This window comes from Pan troglodytes, chromosome 4 (genome assembly GCF_028858775.2).
Source record: "Pan troglodytes isolate AG18354 chromosome 4, NHGRI_mPanTro3-v2.0_pri, whole genome shotgun sequence".
Lineage (NCBI taxonomy): Eukaryota > Metazoa > Chordata > Mammalia > Primates > Hominidae > Pan > Pan troglodytes.
Genome location: NC_072402.2, coordinates 117,254,894 through 117,271,076, shown reverse-complemented (window position 1 = coordinate 117,271,076; position 16,183 = coordinate 117,254,894). Strand labels below are relative to the sequence as shown.

The following is a 16,183-nucleotide window of genomic DNA, read 5'->3' as shown; positions in this document are numbered from 1 at the left end:
TAGAGTTATATAGGTACATCAGAACAACTTAAAGAAACAGTTAAAAGTGGTACAAATTAAGTCTAAGGAATGAGGCCTGGGGTGAGTATGCAGGGCAAAATAATTCCACTTTTTATTTCATAATTTTTTGTATTATTTTCTCTGTGTATATATTACTGGATAATAAAAAATAGTTGTAACAAAACGAAAAGCATGAGAGTAATTAGTGCTATCAAAGGCAACGCATCAGAAAATATATTTTGACTGCTGCATGGAGGATAAATTAAAAGCTTTTGGAGCTATTTGACAACGCCTTAAACTTTTTTAAGTGTACATCTTTTGGCTTAAACGTACACAAAAATAATATGGGCACGGATATTTTTCCTTGTTATTTAAAATGGATAAAAATTTGAAATCAACTAAAAAGTACAGAGTTAAAACAATATGCAGTCATTATATTGCTGTAGATGTATGTTTATTGGACTTAATCAGCCATTTAACATTTTTAATTAAATTAAGGAAAATGATAAAACAGTTAAAAAAAGCAAATCTTGAGTTTTCAAGGCATATGTACTGATATATATATATATATATATATATATATACACATAATATATGCACCTAATTAATTTATAAAGCAACCCAGTTAATCTGTCAAAATTGCAATGTGCATCCTTCCTGGTGCATGTGCAACAGAGCTATTTATAGCTACAAAAAGAAAGTGTGCTGATTGCCAGGTCAATGAAATAATAAAAATGTACATTGCTGTAGTACAATACCTATTTTCAATTAAATCACTAAAACCCCTTTTCTTCTCTAAAGATAGAAAAAGGAAGTAATATTCAAATTACGTAGTAATACACATTTACCTTAATTGCCTTGAATCTTGACACATCATTATCTGCAAACTGCTGTAAAACACGCCTGGCAGAAAATCCAAATGTACATAATCCATGTAATATGGGCTTGTCAAAACCTAGGAAAAGAGAGAACACTGAGTTAGATACAGGTACCTTTAAAGTTTAAAAATCAAGTGTAGTTAATTCAGGACTTTAAAAATGTCCTTAGACTGCATTAGCAGGAATTATACCATCTATTTTAAGAAACACAGTAGATATTTTTTAAAGAGTATTTCCCGGGAGGAAATTATGAAATAAAGAAAGAAAGAAAAAAAACAAAACAAAACAGGAAAAGAATGTGAGAGATCTGGAAACACAATTGTTTTGTTTAGTTTTGGTTGTAACCATGAAATCATCCAGGGTACTCTCAACATCCACACAGGTGGATGATCCTTCCCTAACCTTTCAGTTCCTTGCTCTCTCTCCAATGACCTTGTCCTTTGTGATAACTCAGACACCCACCCTTGTGGTCCTATCCTAGACCTCGCACTAGCAGGAACTTCCCTCCACCATAATCTGAATTTCAAGTGCACTATTTTCTGAACACATTTCCTACCTTTCCATATCCTTTGCATAAAAGTAATAAATAAAATAACATTTTTTTAAATGTTACTCAAACTACCAGTCATAAGTAGTCGTGTCTTTACATTATTTAATTAAATATCGAATAGCTAATATTTTTCATTGATACATATTAAAGACAACTCACCTGCTAGACTAGCAAAGTTAGGATCAATGTGTAAGGGATTCCAGTCTCCACTGAGGCGGTACAAAGCAGCCTGTGGAGAAAGCATAAACATAACTAGAACTCAGTGTTTTGTTAGAATACATTAAATGAAAAATAGGAAACATGGCTGGTTATTGGTATAAGCATTGTATCATAATGTACCTGAGGCTCTGATTTTAAAAATAATTATTTTTAACAATAAAGATTACCTATAATGAAATGTCTTTTTAACACTTGCCACTAAAATCAGTGGGAGGGAAAAAAATGTAGAAAGGGAAGCCAAGAATTATATTTAGGTAAAACACTGTTACTACTACCTAAGGAGAAATTCACAAAAAGAAGTCAATCAATCTACTCCCATTTATACGCAGATAAGGTAAATGTTTATAGTCTGCTCTAAGCAAGCAAAATTTATGCCAACTTTCTTACTGGGGTGTTTTAAATTGAAGCTTCTAAGACAATATCAGACATAGAAACATCAAAGACTTCTCACTAACTTTCATTCTGCTGGTACACTAAATCCTGAACATTAGCTCACCCTGCAAGAAAACTGACTGAACTGATAGCTTGCTATTATGATAAAAGTTCTGCTGAGTCCAGATTTCCACATCACTAGTTTACTTAGATAAAGTAGGATTAGCAGCGTGGCCTGGATAACAATAGGGAAAAAGTCACCATACTTTCTGGCGTTTAAATGGTACATTCTTCCAAGTTAGAAAGCACTTACCAGCATTGAAAGGAAGAAATTCACCAATTAAGTAATTTACCAAATAATTTACCAATTAAGTAAATTACCAAGAAAGTGTATTTAATGTATCTGTAAACTTGACCCTTTTAGGTCAGCCTCAAGACTTCTTCCCTTTCTCATTAATTGCTGTGCTGTTTTCCAAAGACTACTGAAATGTTGTGTAAAGACTAGCCATATCTTTTTAAAATTACTGATCTTTTATTACTTTTAAACTATTGACTATTTTTAACAAGTTTTATTTATAGAAAATATTCTATAATTCATAAGAAAGCATCATTCTTTTTAATATGCTTCGTATAATTCCAATAAGCTCTTTTCCTTCCCCATTACTCCATACAATGGTTCTATAGATTATTTACTTTCCCAATGACTCAATATTCTTTCCTTTACATGTCTTCTTAATATAATGAAATCAAATAAACAATTATTGAATACTGGTGACTTGCAAGGTCCCATATGAGATGCTAAGAGAAGTAAATGATAATTTTTTAAAAGCACTTTATATAATAAAATGTTAGCAAATATATATCATGATGTATACAAATGAAAGAAAAACACATTTCAGGGCCTGAAATTGTGACAGGAAATTATCAAACACATGCTAGATCATGGGATTTGGTACTAGTCAGATCTAGATTCAAAGCCAGCTCTACCATTAATGGGCAAGTTTCTTCACCATTCGAAGCCTCAATTGCTCATTTAGAAACATTTAGAGGCTAACAGAACTTACTCTCACAGAGTAGTTGGAAAAAGGTGGGATAAAGCTTACAAGGTATTATCTTTGATAAATAATACCTCAATAAATGTTAGTTATTTTTTAAAGATTATAGCAACAATACAAACAACCAAGTTTCTAAGATTAGTACTAGTATTCTTATCCCACATATATCATTCCTATAAATGAATACAGTGTTCTAAAGAAATCATATTAATATGAAATATCTCACATTATTTCAATGATAGCATTGCTTTCTATAGATAACAGAGTTAAACGAAGACAAAAAAGGCTCATTATGAGAAATGACAAAAGCCAACTGACTAGATGTTTGACCCATTCAATCATAACACAAAATAAGCATTGTTCAATTAATAATGACCACTGCCAAAGCTTATCTTCTACGTATTTTGAAGAAATGGCATATTTCAGAAGGAAAGCTAAAAGTTTCTTGTTTCGTTTCATTTCTGCCTAGAAATAAGTCATTATAAATAACAACCACCAAAAAAATAAGAAAAAGAAAAATAGCTATATATTATTTTGCATATTAAAAGTAGGTGGGAGGATAATCTGCATACAGGTAAACTATTTCTTAATTTGATTTTTTAAAATTGTACCATTAAGTTAAACTAAATGCTAAATAAATAGGCTCAGGAAACTGTGCTTTTTAAGTCCTCATATCCTCGAAAAAAAAAAAATACAAACAATGAGAACAAATAAAACTACACAAATCTCAAGCCTACAGTGTAACTAGAAGACAGAGAACACTGCAGAGTTCAAATTCCAGTAAGTCTCAAAATAAACACCACTTTTCTATCAGTGCTAACTTTTGAGCACCCTCTGAAAGCTACGGCAGAGTGGCAGGGCTTGAGGGGTGCAAAAGCAGTGCATGGAAGAGGGAAAAGGAAAATCACTCCCAGATAAATCCATCTTAAGGGCAAAAATACTGAAATGAATCCTGGAAGATTACAGCACTGACTACAATGAAAATAATTAATAGTACACTGGTCTTCCAGTGGCAATCCCAGAAAGATATCACTTTCGGGGAGAAGAGAATAAAACAAAGATATCACCTTTGGAGACTGGATGAAGAAAAAAAGAAGCAAGAGAGGAAATTAATGATCCTGAAAGATAATTTTTTTTATTTTTAAAAATAAAACACCTCCCCACAGTGCCCCTTCTTTAAAGCCACCCACTAAAGAAATTGCATTTTGCTACACAGAGAGAAAGGGCAATTTTGAACTAAGAATCTTGGAAACCATCCCAAACCACAAAACGCACAGAGGTAAATATTCTTCATCTGTACAACACTAACATAAAACTAAAATTGCAATCCCTCAGGGATCTAGAACTAGAAATACCATTTGACCCAGCCATCCCATTACTGGGTATATACCCAAAGGATTATAATCATGCTGCTGTAAAGACACATGCACACGTATGTTTATTGCAGCACTACTCACAATAGCAAAGACTTGGAACCAACCCAGAGCAGCTAGATACAGAGTGTCCACTGGTGCATTCACAAACCCTGAGCTAGACACAGGGTGCTAACTGGTGTGTTTACAAACCTTGAGCTAGATACAGAGTGCCCATTGGTGTATTTACAATCCCTGACATAAAGGTTCTCCATGTCCCCACCAGACTCAGGAGCCCAGCTGGCTTCACCCAGTGGATCCCGCACCGGGGCTGCAGGTGGAGCTGCCTGCCAGTCCCGCGGGGTGCGCTCGCACTCCTCAGCCCTTGGGTGGTCGATTGGACTGGGCTCCGTGGAGCAGGGGGTGGCACTCCTCAGGGAGGCTCGAGCCGCACAGGAGCCCATGGAGGGGGTGGGAGGCTCAGGCATGGCGGGCTGCAGGTCCTGAGCCCTGCCCTGCGGGAAGGCAGCTAAGGCCCGGCGAGAAATCGAGCACAGCACCGGTGGGCTGGCACTGCTGCGGGACCCAGTACACCCTCCGCAGCCGCTGGCCTGGGTGCTAAGCCCCTCATTGCCCGGGGCCGGCAGCAGCGGCTCCGAGTGCCGGGCCCGCCAAGCCCACGCCCACCCGGAACTCCAGCTGGCCTGCAAGCGCCATGCGCAGCCCCGGTTCCCGCTAGCGCCTCTCCCTCCACACCACCCTGCAAGCTGAGGGAGCCGGCTCCGGCCTTGGCCAGCCCAGAAAGGGGCTCCCACAGTGCAGCGGTGGGCTGATGGGCTCAAGTGCCGCCAAAGTGGGAGCCCAGGCAGAGGAGGCGCCGAGAGCGAGCGAGGGCTGTGAGGACTGCCAGCACGCTGTCACCTCTCAGTTCTACATGTCATTCCCTAATAAGTATCCCTTCTCTGAATGTCTGTTACACTTATACTACAAATCAAAGCCTTGTATTTAAACATTCATTGCTTGGAATAGGTGCCCTAGTTATCTCAGACATCTATGTCTTGAGTATCCAAGTGTTCCTTCCCTTCCTTGACAATAGATGACACTTCTTCTAATTGACTTGTATTTCTTATAGCATGGATCCAATTTCAAATGTCCCACAAATTCCCTGAAATTTACGCAAAGTTTTATGCCAAATGTTTTTTAGGGAACTGGTATATAGCTTCCATTATATTCTCTAATTATCATACAATACAAAATGGCCAAGAACCTCTGCCAAATGATGAGTGCCCATTATTCACACAAAAATATTGTTGATTTAAAAACTGTCTTTTGTCACGCAGCAAAATATTAAAACCTACCTTAAAACTAACAAAAAGTTTTAGTCAACTGAAAAAAAAACAAAAGAAAGAAAACCCCACTACTTACTGTGCGTAGAAATTCAAACCTTGGAAACTATTCAGCTTTTATTTGTAGCAGATATATTTTTTATTTCAGCATAATAAAGAGGCATTTCTTGGGTTTTCTGAACCATGAAACCACGAGCCTTTTCTGTTTTTTAGTACTCTAACAGAATTAGTTTCTCAATTAAGCCTTATGTAAACATAAATATGAGCACATTCTTAAGAAATTCATAAGAAACAGTAATGGATGGAAAAAATATTTAAAAGCAAGAATAAAACAATGTTCCCTCCATCACCTGATTATATGGTACAGAAAAAAAATACATATGTACCAACTTTAATTCTCTCTGGCTTATGAGATTACAATTCTATTTGCTAGGAAACATAAGTTCTGCAGAAGTTTTCATATCGAACATACAAAAAAAATTTTTTTAACTTTTAAGTGCAGGAGTACATGTGCAGGATTGTTACATAGGTAATTGTGTGTCATGGGGGTTTGTTGTGCATATTATTTAATCACCCAGGTATTAAACCTACTACCCATTAGTTATTTTTCCTGATCCTCTCCCTTCTCCTATCCTCTACCCTCCAGTAGGCCCCACTGTGTTGTTCTCCTCTAAAACACAACCAAAAATTTTTTAAAGTGACCTTTCTGAACAATTTGCTGTTATTACATGCACACACACTGCATTACTCCAGAGGTTTAAGGATTTTATGCTATATCGGCATGGTTAGTCTACTGGCCATCTTAGAGAAGAATCTTAAGGTCTCTCAAAAATAAACTTGCTTTTCTCACTTTTATGGTTGCCTTTTGCTTCTTAAACAAATTTTTCTATGGTCACAGAATTTGTGAACTGACAGGACATTTTATCTCCTTCACCAGAAAACAAATTTTTTATGTCAAACAAAAAAGATTAAATCACCTACTGCTTCTAAGATGCTTTATTTGCCTATCCTTTACAGTTGGTATAAAATAATCTGTTTCCAAGCAGTGTGGCATTGCTTTCTTTCCCAAAGAGGAAAGGATGACTAATACTTGCCTTTTAACTAATTTTTATCCTGCACTTACTCTGAGGCTTTCATGAAATTCTTCACTCTTAAAGTGGGCGGCCTCTCCAAAGAAAGCACTCCATTACCAACAACATGCAATGCTTTTTAAATTGACTAATAAAAAACCATTTTATATTTTATTTTGGTATCTAGTGGGAAAACATTAATAACTAAAAATTAAAAAAAATAACGTGCAATCACAGGAAACATGTCTGTATGTTTATTATGTTGAATAATAACATATTATTCATTATGCATTAGATGCATAATGTTATAAGGTATCAGAGCTATAAATTAAAAAGTGTCATCAACCAGGTGGATTTATCATTTTTTAAAAATACAATCTTACCTGATTAAGAGAGGTGGTATCTGTAAGTACAGCATCAGGAGGTCTATTAGGTATGGCTACAGCTACCTAAAATTAAGACATTACATGTTTAATCTTAAATACAAATTATCATTATTCTCTTTAACCAAACTCACATTTGATACACGATCATGTTTCAATACAATAAACTCTGCAAATTGGATAAAAGGGTTTAAAAAAAAAATCATGCTCAGGAAATAATGATATTTAAAATTTCATAACTCCTAGCTTCATCTACTCTATGATTTGCCTGAAATGACCTGTTTAAATGTAAAGAATTATGTAATCAGATAAATCCTCCAGGCCACAATGGAGAAAAAGTTAAGGACAGTTACTCCCTATGTAAAAGATGAAAACAACTACAAGAATTAGACATATAATTCACATCTAAATTGATTCAGTCTTTAAAACTGGTCTTTTAAATCCTTGCATATTTTAATTTGCCATCTTAACAAAATAATACATTTTAAAGTTGGTTACCAAAAATATTTGAATTATTATGATCCCTTAATGCCAACACTTAAAATTCCTTTTTGATGAAAAGTTTGCAACATCTACAAAGTAAGTATCTGAGTGCCAGTTTAGGGTTGATTTAAACCAAAGTAAACATAAAAAATTCAAGTAGCTAATATCTACTTCTCAATCATTTATAATAGAGGCAAAATTTTATTATAGAATAATTTAAGTAAATTTTCCACAACAAAGTAAGCTTTTATCCTTTCAGAGAGTTAAGAAATTAGTGATTTTTCATTACTAAAATGCCACACTTAGATATATTCCCAAACTTCTCCTCACAAACCCCGCCACACCCAAAACATAAAAAAAGATCATGAGGGAAGTTGCTGCTTCTAAAAGCAAACAAAAGTCAGGCTGCCGTTTTTCAAAAATCATTGCATGAATTACACTCCTTTGTTTCAGTTGCATCCAGTGTATTTTGCAGGTTTTATTTACAAATTCATTTTCAATGCATTCTACTAGGTTTTGGAGGACCTGACTTCAATCTATAGGTCCCGAGCAGTCTTTTAAAATTTCTGAGTACCAAGAGTTCTCTGAACCTGTCTTGATTCTGAGGGCTGCCTGATTAAAAATAAACAAATAAAAATTAAAAATTAAAAAATTCTGAGTACCTTTTATTCCACAAAATCCATTGTATGCCATGTATACAAAGGGCATTTAAGATGGACAGTGCTGCGATGGTAGTTTTACTGTTAACAGACTAGAAACTCGTTTATGGCACAGGGCTTCACCATGACTTGACATCATCTCTGATTTTTTTCTCAAAGCAACAAGTGATACTTGTGATAAGTGCTTAGAGAATGGTATCTAGTTTAGATTACTTTCTGGTCTACAGTAATTCATTATTGCCCAATATTAAAAAGAACATACAGGGAGCACGAGGTGGATGGGACACCTGAGGTCAGGATTTCGAGACCAGCCTGGCCAACATGGTGAAACCCCGTCTCTACTAAAAATACAAAAATTAGCCAGGTGTGGTGGCGGGCGCCTGTAATCCCAGCTACTTGGGAGGCTGAGGCAGGAGGATCACCTGAGCCTGGGAGGCAGAGGCTACAGTGAGCTGAGATTGCACCACTGCACTCCAGGCTGGGCAATACAGTGAGATTCCATCTCAAAAAAAAAAAAAAGAACAAAGAAAAAAAACATACAGTTAAAAAGGAAAAACAAATAGCATGTTATATTTACTTCATCTAATATAGCCTCAGACTTGTATTTTACCCTTTCTAAAATAATATCTTCACTAAAAGCTTGGAAGTTTTAAGAGTGAATATAACATTTCCAAGCTTTTCATTCAGAGAATGCCACTGCATGTTTCTGCATTGCACAACTTGCCTTAGGGTTCTTAATAACTCATAATTTGCTACCTGTGAATAGATACAACCTCACGTAAATAATACCCATTTAATATCTGTCAAGGTAATTTTTTCACATCCAAGCAATAAGTGAGGACAACTTTTTTTTAAATGCGGGCCCAGGACATTGTTTTCATATAGTATTGATCAATACTAATTTTTCAAACAGCTTTACTGACACAATACACATATAATTCACCCCTTTAAAATGTAAAATCCAGTCATTTTTAGTATATTCATAGAGTTGTCCAACCATCACCAGAATCAACTTAGGCACATTTTCATGTCCCCAAAAGAAAACCCTATACCCATCAGCAGTCACTCTCCCTTGTCTCCTTTCTCCTCCAGCCCTTGGCAACATCTAACCTACTTTCTGACTCTACAGATTTGCCTAACCTGGGTATTTCATATAAACACAGTATGTGGTCACTTGCTATCAATCTGAAGAACTTTATTTAGGATTTCTTATAAGGCAAGAATGCTAACAACAAATTCTCTCAGTTTTTGTTGTCCAGGAATGTCTTTATTTTACATTTATTTTAGAAAGCTCATTTTGCTGGTTATAAAATTCTTAGTTGACCTTGTGGTATTTTTTTTTTCCTTTCAGCACTCTGAATACATTAGCCCACTATCTTCTGACTTCCATTGTTTCTGATGAGAAGTCAGAGGTCAGCTCTTAATCTTATTAGGGTTCCTCTGTAAGTAATGAGTCATTTTTTCTCTGATTATTTTCAACCTTTTCGTTTCTGGCTTTCAACACTTTTACTACAATGAAGAGAATATGGATTTCTTTAGATATATAATCTATTTGGAGTTGACTGAGCTTCTTGGATGTATAATGTTTTTCATCAAAAGCCATTATTTCCTCAAAAATTTTTTCTGTTCCTTTCTCTGTCTCTGATACACCCATTATATGAATGTTAGTGTGCTTAGTGATACTCCATCTTTCTCTAAGGCTCTTCATTCTTTTTCCTTTTCTTCACTGTAGTTCTCTCTGTTCTTTAGTTTGTATAATCACTATCAATCTATCTTTAAGCTTTTTTGATTCTTTCTTTTGTCAAATCTACATTTGGCCCTTCAACAGTAAATTTTTCATCTCAGTTATTATACTTTCAGCTCCAAATTTCCTATTTGAGTCTTTGTAATAATTTATATATATTTAGTAACATTTAAGCATGGTTTCCTCTAGTTCTTTGAACATAAATAACAGCTGCTTTGAAGTCTGTCTACTAAGTTCTCTCAAAGGCAGTTTCTGTTGCCTGTTTGTTTCTTCCGTCTATGCATCACACTCTCCTGTTTCTTCCATGTCTTATAATTTTTTGTTGCTAACTGGGCATTTCAGATAATAGATTATAACAACTCTAGACACTAATCCCCCACCCCTTCCAGGGCTTGTTGTTATTGTTTATTTATTTAGTAACTTAGCTAGACTCTTACATGTGAGTCTATTCTCCCAATAGTGTACAGCCTCTGATATTGCTCCTCAGAGAGTGAACCCTGAGTAGGTGCAGTCACCCTACGATGACACTGGTTTTAGCAGGCTCTCTTTGACTGTCTCTCGTTGGTCTCTCTGTTAAACTGTCTGCCTCTTTTGGTATCATACCCAGTTGTAAGGTTCCACTAATTGCTAGATGACTGTTCTATTTTTTTCAACAGTGTCCTGGGGTATAAATTGTTCAACAATCTGATCCAATTAAATTCAAGCCTCTTTGCAAGGGTAGTCATTGAGGCCAGTCTTTGACGTTTGTTACAATCCCAGGAGGGCTTTTCTTAGCTATCTCTTTCCCTGGTTCTTTCTAGTAAATGTCTAGCTGGGCTACACTTTAGCTCCCTGCTGTTACGGAACTACCAGCCTTCTCTTAATTGCTTATCACTACAGTCACACCTTGTTTTTGAGGGCATCCCTATGCTTGAACTTCCAAATACTTAGTTACAAAAAGACTCTGTTTCCTTGAGAAGAGGGTCAGAACTTTGTGTTATTACAGCCTTCCTCTCCCTCTAGGCAGAACTTCTGCAGGAATAGTGACATACTTCTTTCCAAATGATACACTTGCTTTACAAGAAGGAAGCAGGGCAGGTGTAGTAGCTTCTGTTCTTCTCTGCTGGCTCTCCAACCATGGAACCTCCACGCTACGGGAAAGCTAGGGCAAGTGCAATCAGGGCCCCAGTATTCTCAGCCTGCCACAGGTAGGGTAAAGTCTCCACTCTGTAAGTGGGGGCTGGATGGAGAAATAGAGGCTCACAAGTCAGTCACTTTTACCTGGAATAGAGCATCCGCAATTCAGAGCTAGTGGGAAGGATAAGAAAAGTTAATAGCCTGCCCATCCTGGGAAGACAGCATGGCAGAGGGCTCCTACGTTCTTGGCTGCAAACGCCTGGGGTACAGTTTCTGTCATGCTCAGCCAGGAGAGGAAGAACAAAGAGAGGGGTTGTGACTCAAATGCCACACAGTCTCACTGTTCTTACCAAAATATAATAGATTTTCTTGAATAAATGTTTCTTCATTTGCTCTATACCCTTAGGACAATTTCCAGAGACATTAAATAGCTGTGTTTTAAAATAATTTTTTACAAGTCATGGTTGTTTCACTGACAAGAAAGTCCAAGGAGCTTCTTACGTCACCATTCCAGAAGTCTTTTCCCAATACTGCTTTAAATAATACTTTATTTACTACAGAAGAATATTGACTACAGTATAATCTTATTACCACAAGTAACTTAAAGGTAAAGCCAGATTAACGTGAAATCCAAATTAAATATTTTTAGGAAAAATATGTTTCTAGAATTTGAGAACAAAAGAATAACCAGAATTATCTTGCATAAGAGAAATACTTAGGTCCTTTAATAAATGAAGATTTTAATCTATACAAGGATCACTTGTGTTCAATTTTTCTAAAAACTTTTGGGGTCTGCAAAGATTGTACAAGAAAATAACAAATATTCCCATAATTATCTCAGATACATTATACTTAACTCAGCAAGGCTTTTCTATATATAAAATATGTTGTACAGAGAATATATAAACATAAACAGCACTTCAAATTCAAGGAACACACACTATTTCAAAGTACGTATTACCAAGTCTCTATGCTATAAGATTACATATATGGTAATATAAGATCAATATACAGTTGACCCTTAAACAATGTGCAGCTTGGGAGCACTGACTATGCAGTCAAAAATTCACGTATAACTTTTGACTCCCTAAAATCTTAACAACTGATAGCCTACTGTTAACCAAAACCCTTACCAATAACATAAACCATCAATTGACACATATTTTGTGTTATTATATTCTGCATTATTACAATAAAATGAGCTAGGAAACGTTTTCTACACTGGCTGCCACCTCATCTGAAATCAGCACATTCCATGGAGGAAGGAGTCCTGCTTTGCTGCATCGTCTATCCAAGGGTTTAATGTTGGTAAATGAGCAAATCTAGCATTTGTACAAGGCTCCCTAAGACTCCTGCAGCAGTCGACCAAGCCTGGGGACATAATGGAATCTGGAGTTTCCTGGGGCCTTGTTTTGAAAAAGACTTGACATACACATAGGAAGAAAGGCACAAAAATAAACATTCACTTGTCTCTGAGAAAAAGAAGAAGAAGAGGAAGAAGAAACTAGGAAAAAGAAAATGTCATGAAAAACATAAAAAATGAAAGAATATTTACTATTCAGTAAGTGGAAGTAGATCATCATAAAGGTCTTCATCCTCATCATCTTCACATTGGGTAGGCTGAGGAGGAGGAGGAGGAGGAGGAAGAAGAGGGATTGGTCTTGGTGTCCCAGGGGTGGCAGATGTATAAGAAAATTTGCCTATAAGTGGGCTCATGCAGTTCAAACTCATGCTGTTCAAGTCTCAATTGTATAGGTAAGAATCCTTAACTACACATATATTTTGCTTACAAAGTCATGGCTTACCTTGACTTTGTCTGATGTCCGTTTTCCACCAAAGCCTCCAGAGCCAACAAGAAAGAGAGAGAACTGATTGTGGCATATAAGTTCCTTCTCAGAATAAGAATAGACTGAAAAGTAAATAAAAGAAAAAATAAAAGAAGTTACCACCAAAAGGCATAACTAGTTAACCAAGATAGGTTCAACAATTCCTGTCAAGGTTTCAAAAACAAAATCCAATTACTGAAAGAGTTCTAACATGTAAAGGTGTCCAAGTTTGGATTACAAAGCATTCATTTTAATCCATTCATACCAGAATCTGAAAGGCAGAGAGAAGAGGAGCTTCAAAAATCCTTTCTTAACTATGAAATAGCAGTTCTTTCACTTTTCTTAAGGCTCTCCAACTGCTATTCAGATCCCAGTTATTTCCACCTTAAACATTTCAAATAATCCCACTAGAAAGTACAGGTAACCACACTCGAACTTTCAAACATTCTGCCAAAGCAGTCAAGAAGAGCATGGAGAGGAAATAAGTGGGAATGAAGGTATAAGCCACATGAGGGCAGGATCATGGCTGTTCTGCTCACTCTTATTTTCCCATCAACTAGAATAGTTCCTGTACAGAAAAAAGGCACCTAATAAGTGTTTATTAATTAATAAATCAGTGAATAAATGATATGAGTGAGCAAGTTAGCAAATAAGTGAGCAAGTAATGAATAAGACAGCTGTCCCTCTATTTACTAACTTACTAGGGACAGATTATTATCTGTTTCATATCTAGCTCTGCAAAACTAGAAATATGATTTTAAATTGCATACTAAAGAAAAATCTAATTATAAACAAAAATAAGGAAAGGCATGTCAATGTAGTTCAAATAAGATTTTTATTTTTATCACATAGGCAACTGAATAACCAATTTCACTTTGTCTACAAATTCTAATATACTAAGGACCATTACCAAGTTGTATTTCAATAAATGGAGCAGATCAAGAGAGAACAGTAAAAATCAAAGAAAGGTTTCGGCAGGACTTTTTTTTTTTTGGTATGTTACATTTGGTTCAATGGTGAGAAGACTAAAAGAGAACTGGGAGAATAGTAGCCAAGTGTTGGCCAACATCTGGAATGACAAGTATGAAAACCTAAAAAGAGAAGAGAAAGGAAGAGGAAAAGGAGGAGAAGGAAGATAAAGAACATACATAATATTTAAGAGCATCAAAAATGTTCTCAATTGATTATTAAGCAAAAATAAAGCAAGTTCCAAAACAGCATATATAGTATAACCTCCTATGTATTTACAACAAAAATGATAAACTTATATTCCAAATATTAAATAATGTCAAACTTTATACTGTTCTTGGGTTCCAAAATCACTGACAACAAATATCTACTTTTTTGTTCTTAAACTTTAAAACTTACAAATTTTAAACTTAAATTTAAATTTAATTTTTAAAATTTAATTTATAAAATGTACAAATTTTTTTTTTTTTTTTTTGATACAGAGTCTTGCTCAGTCACCCAGGCTGGAGTGCAGTGGCACAATCTCAGCTCACTGCATGCTCTGCCTCCAGGGTTCACGCCATTCTCCTGCCTCAGCCTCCCAAGTAGCCGGGACTACAGGCGCCCGCCACCATGCCCGGCTTTTTTTTTGTATTTTAAGTAGAGACGGGGTTTCACCGTGTTAGCCAGGATGATCTCGATCTCCTGACCTCATGATCCGCCCGCCTCGGCCTCCCAAAGTGCTAGGATTACAGGCGTGAGCCACCGCGCCCAGCGTAAAATTTACAAATTTTAAGCATCATATCTTCACCTTATGTTTAATTACTAGTATTTCAACATTTATTAAACTACTACAATCTTTTTTCCTACTGCAAATAAAATGTGGCTGTGGTGTTTAAACCACATCATAAGGTCAAGTCTAGAAACTTATAAAAGCACAAGTCTAGGAGCCTAACTACCATTTATAAGAATAATTTAGTGTTCAAATATGTTCCAAGTTCCAAATAGCTAACACATTAAAGAATACCTAAAACACAGCCTAATTGTCAAGTGAGGACTATCTAATATTCCTTCCTGCCAAAAACATACTCCAGCAAGCTTAATTCTCCTCTACATTATCAATACAAGTCACATTTATCACCTTTGTGCTTTGGTTATGTTGTCTTAAATCCAATGAAATGCCTCACCCTTCCCAGCCTAAGCCCAGAAATAAATGCTTCTCCCCCTCCTTCTTTATTTTTCTTAAAGAGTTTAAAAATGCTTATCTTGTTTTCTAACAAATTGGAAGACAAATACTAACTTATTAATCAACTTCTATGGTGAAGTATTATGTCATACACAAAGCCTATCAATCTAACAATATTATTATAAGAATTGTAAATAAATTACCATCCATAATAATCACTACACCGGATCCTTTATCTAGGACATCAGCAACAACTGCTTCACATTTTAATTTTCCTAGAAAGAAAAGTAAAAGAAATACAGTGTCTTAAAAACCAAAGATTACTATAATAAGATGTGAAAGAATTTAATAGCATTTCCACTGTAAGCTCAGCAAAACTAAAAAACTATGGTTTGAAATAATGTTCCTGAACAACAGATGCTGCAGAGGATGTGGAGAAATAAGAACGCTTTTACACTGTTGGTGGGAGTGCAAATTAGTTCAACCACTGTGGAAGACAGTGTGGCGATTTCTCAAGGATCTAGAACTAGAAATACCATTTGACCCAGCAATCCCATTACTGGGTATATACCCAAAGGATTATAAACCATTCTACTACAAAGACACATGCACTCATATATTTATTGTGGCACTATTCACAATAGCAAAGACTTGGAACCAACCCAAATGTCCATCAATAATAGACTGGATAAAGAAAATGTGGCACATATACACCATGGAATACTATGCAGCCATAAAGAAGGATGAGTTCATGTCCTTTGCAGGGACATGGATGAAGCTGGAAACCATCATTCTCAGCAAATTATCACAAGATCAGAAAATCAAACACCGCACGTTCTCACTCATAAGTGGGAGTTGAACAATGAGAACACATGGACACAGGGAGGGGAACATCACACACCGGGGCCTGTCAAGGTGTGCGGGACAAGGGGAGGGATAACATTAGGAGAAATACCTAATATAGGTGACGGGTTGATGTGTGCAGCAAACCACCAT

The 16,183-nt window shown here is 36.0% G+C and overlaps 1 protein-coding gene across 5 annotated transcripts in view; it reads right to left on the bottom strand.

The window, feature by feature from the left end:
- Positions 1-16,183, bottom strand: part of HSD17B4 (hydroxysteroid 17-beta dehydrogenase 4) — an 85,438-nt gene that overhangs the window by 15,490 nt on the left and 53,765 nt on the right. For all 5 annotated transcript variants that reach the window (XM_003310842.3, XM_003950608.3, XM_517892.5 and 2 more), the window contains 5 exons: positions 15,391-15,462; positions 13,033-13,136; positions 7,226-7,291; positions 1,588-1,657; positions 849-955 (listed from right to left, as the gene is read on the bottom strand). In XM_003310842.3, the coding sequence (XP_003310890.1) occupies positions 849-955; positions 1,588-1,657; positions 7,226-7,291; positions 13,033-13,136; positions 15,391-15,462 (419 nt within the window). The remainder of the gene's footprint in view (positions 1-848; positions 956-1,587; positions 1,658-7,225; positions 7,292-13,032; positions 13,137-15,390; positions 15,463-16,183) is intronic.